This window comes from Microplitis demolitor, chromosome 2 (genome assembly GCF_026212275.2).
Source record: "Microplitis demolitor isolate Queensland-Clemson2020A chromosome 2, iyMicDemo2.1a, whole genome shotgun sequence".
In the NCBI taxonomy this organism is placed as follows: Eukaryota; Metazoa; Arthropoda; class Insecta; order Hymenoptera; family Braconidae; genus Microplitis; species Microplitis demolitor.
Window position 1 is genome coordinate 23159819 of NC_068546.1, and position 11261 is coordinate 23171079.

At 24.4% G+C, this 11261-nt stretch overlaps 2 protein-coding genes and 1 long non-coding RNA gene across 4 annotated transcripts; 1 reads left to right on the plus strand and 2 right to left on the minus strand.

The window, feature by feature from the left end:
- Positions 1 to 431: 431 nt before the first annotated feature.
- LOC103574826 (CD63 antigen) lies at positions 432 to 4257 on the minus strand. Of its 2 annotated transcripts, none has more exons than XM_008554373.3 (4): positions 3832 to 4257; positions 1315 to 1503; positions 1051 to 1230; positions 432 to 952 (listed from the first exon to the last, which is right to left on the minus strand). In XM_008554373.3, exons 1-4 carry the CDS (start codon positions 3892 to 3894, stop codon positions 653 to 655), a joined length of 732 nt encoding a protein of 243 aa, XP_008552595.1. In that variant the 5' UTR covers positions 3895 to 4257; the 3' UTR covers positions 432 to 652. The 2 variants fall into 2 exon arrangements, with proteins under 2 accessions (XP_008552595.1, XP_053598931.1); XM_053742956.1 differs by lacking the exon at positions 3832 to 4257 and adding an exon at positions 2625 to 3181.
- Positions 4258 to 4549: 292 nt separating this feature from the next.
- On the minus strand, positions 4550 to 6399 carry LOC103574828 (uncharacterized). Its single transcript, XR_008404550.1, has 6 exons — positions 6145 to 6399; positions 5839 to 6060; positions 5542 to 5736; positions 5263 to 5472; positions 4890 to 5051; positions 4550 to 4811 (listed from the first exon to the last, which is right to left on the minus strand). It is a non-coding gene; the product is annotated as an uncharacterized LOC103574828 (long non-coding RNA).
- Positions 6400 to 7092: 693 nt separating this feature from the next.
- LOC103574830 (ubiquitin conjugation factor E4 A) lies at positions 7093 to 11261 on the plus strand. The gene is made up of 4 exons (XM_053742958.1): positions 7093 to 7252; positions 7370 to 8118; positions 8190 to 11017; positions 11087 to 11261. The coding sequence occupies exons 2-4, from the start codon at positions 7423 to 7425 to the stop codon at positions 11238 to 11240; spliced, it is 3678 nt and encodes a 1225-aa protein (XP_053598933.1). The 5' UTR covers positions 7093 to 7252; positions 7370 to 7422; the 3' UTR covers positions 11241 to 11261.

The following is an 11261-nucleotide window of genomic DNA, read 5'->3' on the forward strand; positions in this document are numbered from 1 at the left end:
ATAAAGGAATAATATTATTATAAATTAATTTGAAATATAAATGTCATATAATAAATTGTAAATAGAATAATGTATTATAGATATTAAATTATTAATTACGGAGACTTAATAAATAATGACAATATATGAAAAAAACAAAAATAAATAAATAGTCATGTTTTAATTCTCAAAAAATATAGATTTATAATTTTATTGAATTGTTTAAATGTTTTTTTTTTTTTCGTATATATATATATATATATATATATATATATATATATATATATTCCAAAAACATGGTTAAACATTATAGTTTAAATAATCTTTAATTTTATAACAAATACGAAATAGTTATAATTAATGTTATATGATATTGAATATCTTGGTATGAAAAATATATAATTTAAATATAGATACCTAAAATATATAGTTATAGTAAGTTGGATCGTTAATTGTGTTAGAAAATATTTAATTGAACCAATTAACTTTGCATATTATATACATATATGTATATAAATGAATTAGTTTAAGCTTATTACCACAAATTATGGCTGTTGTTAAATACTTGTAGTGTGTGTTTCGCATAACGAATCAGAAAAATTTTGATTTTGATCTTGATCTTGATCTTAATCTGAGTTAGAGTTTTTATGATACTATTCCCAAACCCAAAAAACTAAACTCTGTACGCTCGACGATCAGCATTACGTATGGAATTAGCAAGACATAGAGCAAATATAATACCAACGAGTTCAATGCCGGCAATTCCTAGAGCAATACCACCAAGCAGCTTTCCAGCAAATTCAAAGAAAATAGCTACATTCTCTGAGCATCCACTCTTAAATGGATGTTCATTACAAAATTGTTGTTTAGGTTCCTGAAAATTTAATGGACAGCAACTTAATGGAATTGAACCATTAAATCCTGGTCTTGAGGAAGAGAAATCTTCAGGTCCATGAACACCACAACAACTCAGCTGTAATAATGAAATATATTAGATAAATTATTAATAAAATTATTAGTTAAATAATTCTAAAATATCTACATGATTTTATTACTATTATTATTACTTACAGCAGTTTGAACAACATCTATGAATATCCGATCTTGTTTTTTATTCTCATTCCAGTAATCATTGAAAATTTTATCATAAGTATGGTCAAATGAGTCTCTATCAAATCCTTTTAATTGAATAAAAGCAAAAATTGCAATACCAATTTGAAATACTAAAATCGTTAGAAGCAGGACGGCAAACTGTTTATTGAATAAAATAAAATTTATTTAATTGCATATTATAAATATAATAAAAAAATATTAAAAATTATAAATATTACTTACAGTAACAGTCATACAATGACTTTCTCTAATAGCACCGCAGCATCCGAAAAATGCAATTACAAAAATTACACTCCCAATAATAATAATAGCAATTACTGGAAACATAACATTTTCTTGCATCTCAGTTGACAAATCTTTGATATTCAAATGAACAATTACTCCAGGAATTATAAGTGCTAGGCCACATAGCTATAACGAAAGCAAAAAAGAAAAAAAAATCATTTACAAAAAAATTAAAATTTATTTATATATGTAATATATATTTTGATTATAGTAATGTCAACAGTAAAAAAAACATGTGTATTATATATATACATATAATTAATATAATACTGCACATGTTGTAGTAAATAGTTAAATTGATTTATTGAAAATATTCGTAGAATGACATGCATATACATTCAAAGTTTTTGCTTGCAACTACAAATGTGAATGCGAATGCGAATGCGAATGCAAATGCAAATGCAAGCATTTTGCCATTGCCGTTGTTGCTACTACTGCAGTTACTCTTATTTTTATGATCACAAGAGCTAAATATAAATAAGTATGGATGTGATGAATATATATATACATATACCGGTTAGGTGGCAAGTAGCACTTGTTTATTATAACTTTTAAACTCTATTACCAATATTGCTTACAAATATATATTTGTTTTTTTGTTTTTTATTCAACAATTCATCACTTGTTAACAAAAAATTAACAAAACAAAGAAAAAAAAGTAATTAACTATATTGTACTTTTATATGCAAATAAAACGATAATAATAATAATAATAATAATAATAATAATAATAATAATAATAATAAAAGTTTTGTCATTGACAAAAGTTGAGAAAGAGAAGTCAAGGTCAATGTAATTTAACACTTATTCTCTGTATTATAGTTTGTTAGTATTGTATTGCAACAACAATTTTAGACGCTTTGCAATATATTTTTATATACATTATATCTTTAGATAAGATTAAAAAAAAAAAAAAAAAAAAAATTCATCCTCCTCCCACTTGAAATAAATCCATATTTATGAGTTTATCATTGAATAATTTATAACAATATTTAAAAAATAATTATCTACTCGAATTATTAATGAATATCTTAAATATTGTAACAAAAAATGAGTGATGATAATAAACATATTATACATTATTAAATCAAGTTGATATTGACAAATAAATAAAACCAGTTTTTAAGACGCTGCGCTATAATAATAATAAGTCATGATGATAATGATGATGATGATGATTATGGTTATTTTAACATTTAAAATATTTTTATTTTTTAATAATATTTATGATAAACGAAAAAACTCACACAAAATATAAAATTGAAGATAAATAGTAGCCATCTGATACATCCTATAGCACACGACATTTTTTACTTATTTACTTTTTTTTTTTTTTTTTTTTTTTATTTTATTTTATATTTATTAATAAATAAAGAATAAAGAATAGATATAAAATAATAATAAAATAAAATGACCGCTTAGTTTTTAATAACAAAAAAACGAGATATTATATTTTGCGTATATGATAAGATTAATTATCTACTGCGACTAGATGCTATTCACGAAATAAAACTCACGCAACTATTTGTAGACCTACGTAATTATACTAGTTGTAATATTGTATTTTGTAGCGTTTGTAATATCGGGTCTACTTGGTTCGTTGGTTCTACTTTAGTTTGCTTGCATCGTCGTCATCGTCGTCATCGTCGTAGTTTCATCTTCATCCTCATCATCCTCATCATCAACATATAATCTTTCTCTCTTTTGCTTTGTGATGATCAACATTATGTATTACCACCACCATCATCACTATCATCACCAACGACACCACCACAATAACAATTTCCCCCATCGGTTTCTACTGCACTCATTTTTATACCACCAAAGTCTTACGTCATCATCAGATAGAACGCATGTCCTTGGATGATTATTCGTATTATATATATTATGTATATAAACTCGCGATTAATAGTCACCACATTTATATATCATGCATTTATATATATTTTGTAAATTGTCATTTTAAAATAAATAGTATATATATTTTTTCTATTTGCATTCTACTTGTTGAAAATAATTTATGATATATATTTATATATATTATCTTGGTTTAGGAAACTAATAACAATCATTTCTATAAATAATTTTTGATAATTTTTTAAGTTATTTATCAATAATTAAGATAGTAAATCGCTGGACAAAAATTTAGTTTTACTTAAAAATAAAATTCGATTTTTTTTTTTTTTTTTTCTACAAGATAAAACTTATTAAATTTTACTATATTTATATGTTTTTAACGGTAAAATCTATAAACCGGGCTTTTTTTCTTTAACGTATATGCTTCATAGGCGTCTGTTTTATTTTTTTATTCTTTCTTGATAAAATAATATATTAATCTCATGTGTTGCACTATATGTGTAATATTAAATATTTATCAACAAAATGCATAATATATATAAATTTAATAATAATAATAATATTAAAATAAAGAAAAATAGTTTTAAATATACGTACTGTAAATATAAAGTTGAAAATGAAAAGTAAATACTTGATAGTACTTTCTCCACAATTCATCATGTATAATATTATATATATATATATATATATATATATATTAAAAAAATAATAATAACGCTTCCGCTGTACAAAAAGTTGTGTATTGATACGATTTAATAGTTAGTAATAGATTAAGTAGAATGTAATAAATTTATTTATAATAAATTAAAAAAAAATTTAGTTTATCTTGTGTTTAAGACGAATGTATATGACAAATAATAGGGAGAATCGGCAGAATTATACTGGTAGTGTGTGTCACGATAACCGACGACAACGTCACGATTGGTCACGATTTCGAATACTCGAATCGCAGCGACTTTTTACTTTTTACCACTCTTCAGACTTCAATCTGTTCACTTGGTTCACTCTTTACCATACCATACCAAATACCATACCACTGTTGTTGTATATTGTACCTATTGTGTATCAAGTATCATATACTATAATATACCTACATATAAATATATAGGTATAATATAGTATAATGCTTTGTATGTCGCACAATACTTTTTAATGATAAAACATCTCATATTTACTTTATTGTTATTGACATTATTCAATTATTCATATAAATATACATATCTATTCACTTGAAAAATGCCCCCCCCCTCCCCTTTACTATTTATATATTTTACCATGCTATTTTTTTTTTTTTTTTTTTTTTACTATTATTATTGTCATCTTTTAATTATTGCGTGTACGTATACATATTATTATTTTAATACACTATTGAATGTTAAATAGTTGTTGCTTTAGTTTTTATTTTATTCATAATTAATAATTCAAAGTTTTAGATGAGATTATTTTTTATAGATTACCAAAAATATATGATTCATAAAATCAGATAACAAAAAATATGTAATGACATCATCCGTCGTAATACCAAGAACTCCATCAGCGATACGAGATGAATAAGATTTCAAATAAAGTTTATATTACTGAAATTTAATGGATATTAAAAAATTTTTACTGTAAATAAGTATAAATAAAAAAAAAAAAAATAATAATATTTATACAATTATTATTAAAATAATAAATCGTTTGATCCAGCACTAATTTGTAATATACGTATTTGTAGGTGGAGCTGAAGGTTTTTGCAAAGTACATTCAATTCGTTTTGATACATTTTTTTTCTTGATAATTTTAATACAATAAATTATGCTTGTAATAATTAAAATCTGAAATAAATAAAAATATTATTAATTATGATTTATATTATTATACTTATGCACTGTAAAAAGATTACAGAGTAAATTTAGTTAGTTATCCAGTTAAATATGGACCAGATGATATTTATTTATTTATTTAATCTTGTAGTTGGAGTAAACATTACTTTGAGTAAAAGTTTTATTGATATTACAGATTAAAAATTAAATTTAAAGTTTTTACCTGTATAATAATTGAACAAAGGATTAATAAAAAAATATGAAAAAGTATTGAACGAATCGAATGTATTGCTAAATGCCAGCATTCTTTTCCATATATATTTTCGCATATAATTCTTGATTCATTATTTAGTCTTTTAAAATTACAACAGAACCAAGATGTTAATTCTTCCAATTCAGATGTTGACGTTTCATTATATCCACAACAAATTAGCTTAAATACAAGTAATAATTATCATTATTTATATTTATTATAATAAAATAATTGATTGTTATTTATTACCTTTATTTTATCTGGATTATTATTAAATAATGGTGATTGTAAAAAAGTTTCTTTTATATATATACTAAATTTTGGTACTGCCAATGTTTTCTTCAAACCCGCTAATAATAACGTACCCAATTTTTCATGTATTATCAGTACCCATATACCAGTGGTAACTTTTATAATAAAGATTAATATAATAGTTGACAAAAACTATATATATTCAAGTAAAATAATTAAAAAAATTTACGTAAGTATTAATTAAATTTAATCGACGATTATTATTATTATTAATATTATTATATATTTTCTCACCGTCATTATTTGTCGACGGTTATATTTATAGTCAATAATATACCAGAAATATATGGAAAATGCAAATATTAGTATTCCTATAATAATTAATATAATTGCAGATGATGATGATCCTTTAACATAATCAAGTAGTAAAGTGTCATTACTAGAAGTAAGATAGTTATGCTCGTGTAGTTGATAAATAAAAAAACTACTTATTGTACAAATTATTGTACCTAAAATCTGTATAACCATTGGAAAAAATTATTCATATAGGTATATAGAATATCACGATACATATATATGTATATGTATAAGAAAACTTACTCCGAGCAAAATGAAGCAACTCAAAAGTACGTAACGTAAGCAAAAATAACTTGGAGTCATTTTAACATGTATATTTATATTATAAATTATTTTCACTTTGCTTTTGTTGCTTTACTGTGAATTATTAATTACAAGAAAATAAAGAAAAAAAATCACACTTTATAAACTATTTCTATCAATAGTTAGTTGATATAACAAATTATTTATCACATATAATTGATTATTGAATACATTTCGGTGTACATAAGTTGCGTCTTGAACGCACATAACATGTATAGATCCTGAATTTAAATTTATTTATATTTAGAATTGCTGTCGTACGCATACATATCTATACTAGAAGCTTTTTGTTAAGTTTCCATGCAAACAAAATTAAAAATACGATTTATAATATATTTTTTTTTTCTATAATATTTATAATTTTATTAATAATAAAAGAAGGAATAAAAATTTCAAATGATTATGATAATAGTACAAACAAGATTTTTTTATTTACTTTTACTTTTCTTTATTGTCCAATTGTATACTATTTTTAAAATTACTTTTAGAGAAAATATTTACATACTAGACATGTGGTGCGCTGTAAGCGACTTCTTACTAGCGCAATAGAGATGTAAAGTACCTCGAGATGGCGCTGTTATATATTGCTGTGTGGTCTTTAAGGGGAATCAGACACACTAAATAATGGACTCAAGGATTACCCAAAATATATTAATTATTTATTTATTTAATTAACGTACAATATATTATTTGTTCTTAATATTCACAGGGTTTAGTATAATTGCACTTGTCGTGTGTGTAATGATCTGTTTCCGGACGGTAGGGCGGCGTCTTAGTAGCTTTCGTTGCTGGACTCGGCAGTAGAGGCGTGAGCGAGGCTACGAGTCCGCCACAACTGAATGAAAAAAAAAAAAAAAAAAAAAAAAAAAAAAAAAAAAATAATAACACGGTACCATAATAAAAAAGAAAAAAAAATCAAAATAACTGCATAGTTAATTGTTAGATTATGAATAGTACATATGTGTATTGAATTATGATTTGTCATTGGCAATAAATTTTATTGGAAATTAAGAAAAGGAAAAATAAATTTATATTCTTGCTTAAATAGGTATGTATTATATATTGATACCAGAATATTATAATATATATAAATATAAATCTGAGGTAATAAAATATTATTTTTGTTAAATAATACATTTTTAATTAATAACCTTATGTATTGCAGATAATATGTTTATATTATTGAGTACTTTATCATTATAAAATAAATTTAACAAAATGTCTGATAATAATTTAAATGAAAATCCATTTGTTGGCTTATTTCCCACACCCAATGAAGCTGCATTTTTTTTATCTGAAGCAACTTCAACGACTATTAATTCATCATTAGTGACTACGACTACAACAACAATATTAACAGATTCATCACCGACATCAGCATTAGTACCATCAGAAACAATTAGTCAGCCCGTGTCAAACTCGAGTATTCAACAAGAAAACAATTTTAATTTAATTGATTGTTTTGAAAATAAACATAATGATAATATTAAACCTTTTATTGATCCTGATAGTAAATTAAATGATGACGTTTTAAAAGAAAAAATAACAAATGAAATAATTGAACAAGTTTTTGGTTTTATTTTGAATCATAAAACTCGATCGAGTTCAACTAATAAACAGTTGGTGTCGATAGACAGCGATAATATTGAAAATGGTATCTGGGAACGTCTTACATTACTTGATATTGAAACCAAATTAGTTCCAATAAAAAAAGAAATAATTACTGATCCTCATTTTATTCAACCAGAAGTTATTTCATATCTTTTTGAGTGTTATTGTAGGCTTGAAAAAATATACAAAGAAAATGATTCAGTTGACAAAAAATTTTTAAATGACACTATTAATTATCTTAAAAAAATAACATTAAGATCTGTAGGTACAGCTTTACAACCAGATATTATCCAAGATCAAGAGGTATCAAATTTTTTTTCTTTAATTATAGTGATAAAAATAATAATTATATATATATTTTTTATTTGTTATAGGTTCATACTCAATACATAAGATTATTTATGGACGATTCAATATTAACTCAAGTTGAAAAATTTACCCAAGAATTATCAGCTATAATAATGATAGATTATCCTGAAGATTTTCAAAATATTTTCATGTCATCTTTTAAACCAATATTAGAAATAATTAATAATCAAGTTGTTTCGAGTAATCTTATAGTATTTCGTAATTATTGGTTTAATGTTTTACAAACTTTTTCAAATATTGAGCCTCTTGCTGAAATGTTTATCAGCTACTGTACTCCTATAACATCATCATCATCATCATCATCATCATCATCATCATCATCGTCATTAACAATGACGAATAATGAACAAGGTTCTGCTTATGGAAATACTTTATTAGGTAATTTATTATCATTAAGTTGCTTACCAAAAACATTTAATGGATCTTTTGATTTTTTTAATGATAAACCATTAATTCAACCAACAATAACTACAACTGAAGGTAATATTTGGACGGCAACAGATGCTCTTTGTGAATCATTGTATAAGATAATGCATTCTTTACTTAAATGTTCAGTACAAGTAAGACATTTGACACTTGATTGGTTGGGTAAATGTTTGCAAGCAAACGCTAGTCGTGGAAAACTTTGGAATAATTCACAAATAACAATAGGTAGTAATGGATTATCACCTTTAGTTGTTTCTGATGGTTTTATGTTAAATCTTGGTAATGTTTTATTACGATTATGTCAACCATTTTGTACATTGAAAAAAATTCCAAAAATTGATCCAACGTATTGTGCAGCAGCTGTTGAATCACTAAATGAAGATGAAAGACGTACAAGAGGTATTCATTTACTGGGAATAAACAAAGAAACGTGTTTAATACCTTCAACATCATCATCATCTGATTATGATAATACTAATAATAATGAATGTAAAAAAAAAGATGAGGGTAATTTAATAAGTGATAATTTTGGATTTATCACTGAATGTTTTTATTTAACTCATAGATCATTAGATTTGGGTTATCGTATTGTTCTTGATAAATTAATGAAAACAAATCAAGAATTAGGACGAATACAACGAATATATAATGATGCACAGTCAAGTCCAAATTCTCAAGTATTTCAAATAATAACTCAACGTATGGAAATGGAAATGACTAAATATTTATCATATCGTGCTAGTTTATTATCTCCAGCAATGTTAAATCTTGTTGCTAAATTTCATGCAACTACTGCTTTTTGGTTAATGCAAGTTATTATTGACATTCCTAATAATGACAATGATAATGATGATGATGATACTGTTGCTACTACTGCTACTACTGCTACTACTACTACTACTACTACTACTACTACTACTACTACTACTACTACTACTAATGATGATAATAATAGAAAAATTAAAAAAATGAGTTATAATTTATTGGAACAAGAACCAAAATCTATAACATTCCCACTTCCAGAGACTGTACCAGAAACTTTAAAATATATACCAGAATTTATTGTGGAAAATACAATAGGATTTATTTGTTTTTTACGTCGTTTTAATCCAAACATATTTGAAGAACAGGGTGAAAATTTTTTAAATCCTATATTGACTGAAATAATTGTTTTAATGGAATCACCAAAACGATTATTTAATCCTCATCTTCGTGCACAATTAGCAGAAACACTTGAAGCTCTTTTACCAAATTCAACACCATTATCTTACAAAAGTATAAATGATAATGGAGAAAATATAGATAATGATAATGATAACGGTGTTGTTATTTTTGATTATGATGATGATGATGATAATGATATTGATGATGATTATCATAATAATAGTAGTTATTCTCAACGTCAACGACAACAACAACAGCAAAAACAACAACAATTATCAACACTTGGAACATTTAATAGAGAAAAATTATTTATAAATCATCCTCATTGTAAAGAAATAGTTAAAAATCTTGTTGAGGTATTTGTAAGTATTGAAATGACTGGTCAAAGTGTACAATTTGAACAAAAATTTAATTATCGTCGTCCAATGTATACTGTTATGAAATATTTATGGAAAATAAAACAACATCGTGATAATTTTAAATATCTTGCTAAAGAAGCTGAAGATAATATGGAAGCTGTTAATCCACCATTATTTTTACGTTTTATAAATCTTTTAATGAATGATGCTGTATTTTTATTAGATGAAGCATTATCAAATATGGCACAATTAAAACAAATGTTAAATGCTAGAGAAAATGGAGAATGGGATAAATTACCAGCTCATGAACGTGATCAACAAATAAATTATCTTAATCATATTGGTATGATTGCACGTTTTGATAATATTCTTGGACGTGAAACAATATCAACATTAAAAATGTTAACATCTGAAATAAAATCAATTTTTTGTCATTCAACAATGGTTGATCGTATTGCATCAATGCTTAATTATTTATTATTTGAATTAGTTGGACCAAATAAAAAAAATTTTAAAGTTAAAGATCAAAAAGAATATGAATTTAAACCAGCAAAATTAGTTTTAAATATATGTGTTATATATATTAATCTTGGAACAAATGATAATTTTACCCTTGCGGTATCACAAGATGGACGATCATATCGTAATAATTTATTTAAACTTGCTAATAATGTTCTTTTACGTATTGGTGGTATAAGTATTTTAGATAATTTAGATAAATTTTCCATACGAGTTGCTAATGCTGCAGCTATTAAAAAAAAAGAAGAAGAAATTCTTACAGATGCACCTGATGAATTTTTAGATCCAATAATGTCAACATTGATGATCGATCCTGTTATATTACCATCTTCAAAAATATCAGTAGATCGTCAAACAATTGCGAGGTAAATCATTTTTTTTTATTAAAAATAATTTTTTTTTTTTTTTTTTTTTTAATTATTATTATTTTCTAGACATCTATTGAGTGATCAAACTGATCCATTTAATCGTTCACCACTTACAATGGATATGGTTAAATCAGATGTAAATCTTCGTAATAGAATTCAAGAATGGATAATGTCTAAAAAACAATCAAGTTCTTCATCATTGTTATCATCTTCATCATAAATTATAATTAAAACAAAACAA

Bases quoted from the DNA above. Each gene is read 5' to 3' on its own strand.
- LOC103574830 (XM_053742958.1), top strand. From the start codon at position 7,423: ATGTCTGATAATAATTTAAATGAAAATCCATTTGTTGGCTTATTTCCC. The intron at 8,119-8,189 runs GTATCAAATTTT...TATTTGTTATAG, and splicing joins ATATTATCCAAGATCAAGAG to GTTCATACTCAATACATAAG. The intron at 11,018-11,086 runs GTAAATCATTTT...ATTATTTTCTAG, and splicing joins GATCGTCAAACAATTGCGAG to ACATCTATTGAGTGATCAAA.
- LOC103574826 (XM_008554373.3), bottom strand. From the start codon at position 3,894: ATGATGAATTGTGGAGAAAGTACTATCAAGTATTTACTTTTCATTTTC. The intron at 1,231-1,314 runs GTAAGTAATATT...TTCAATAAACAG, and splicing joins GTCATTGTATGACTGTTACT to TTTGCCGTCCTGCTTCTAAC. The intron at 953-1,050 runs GTAAGTAATAAT...TCATTATTACAG, and splicing joins TAGATGTTGTTCAAACTGCT to CTGAGTTGTTGTGGTGTTCA.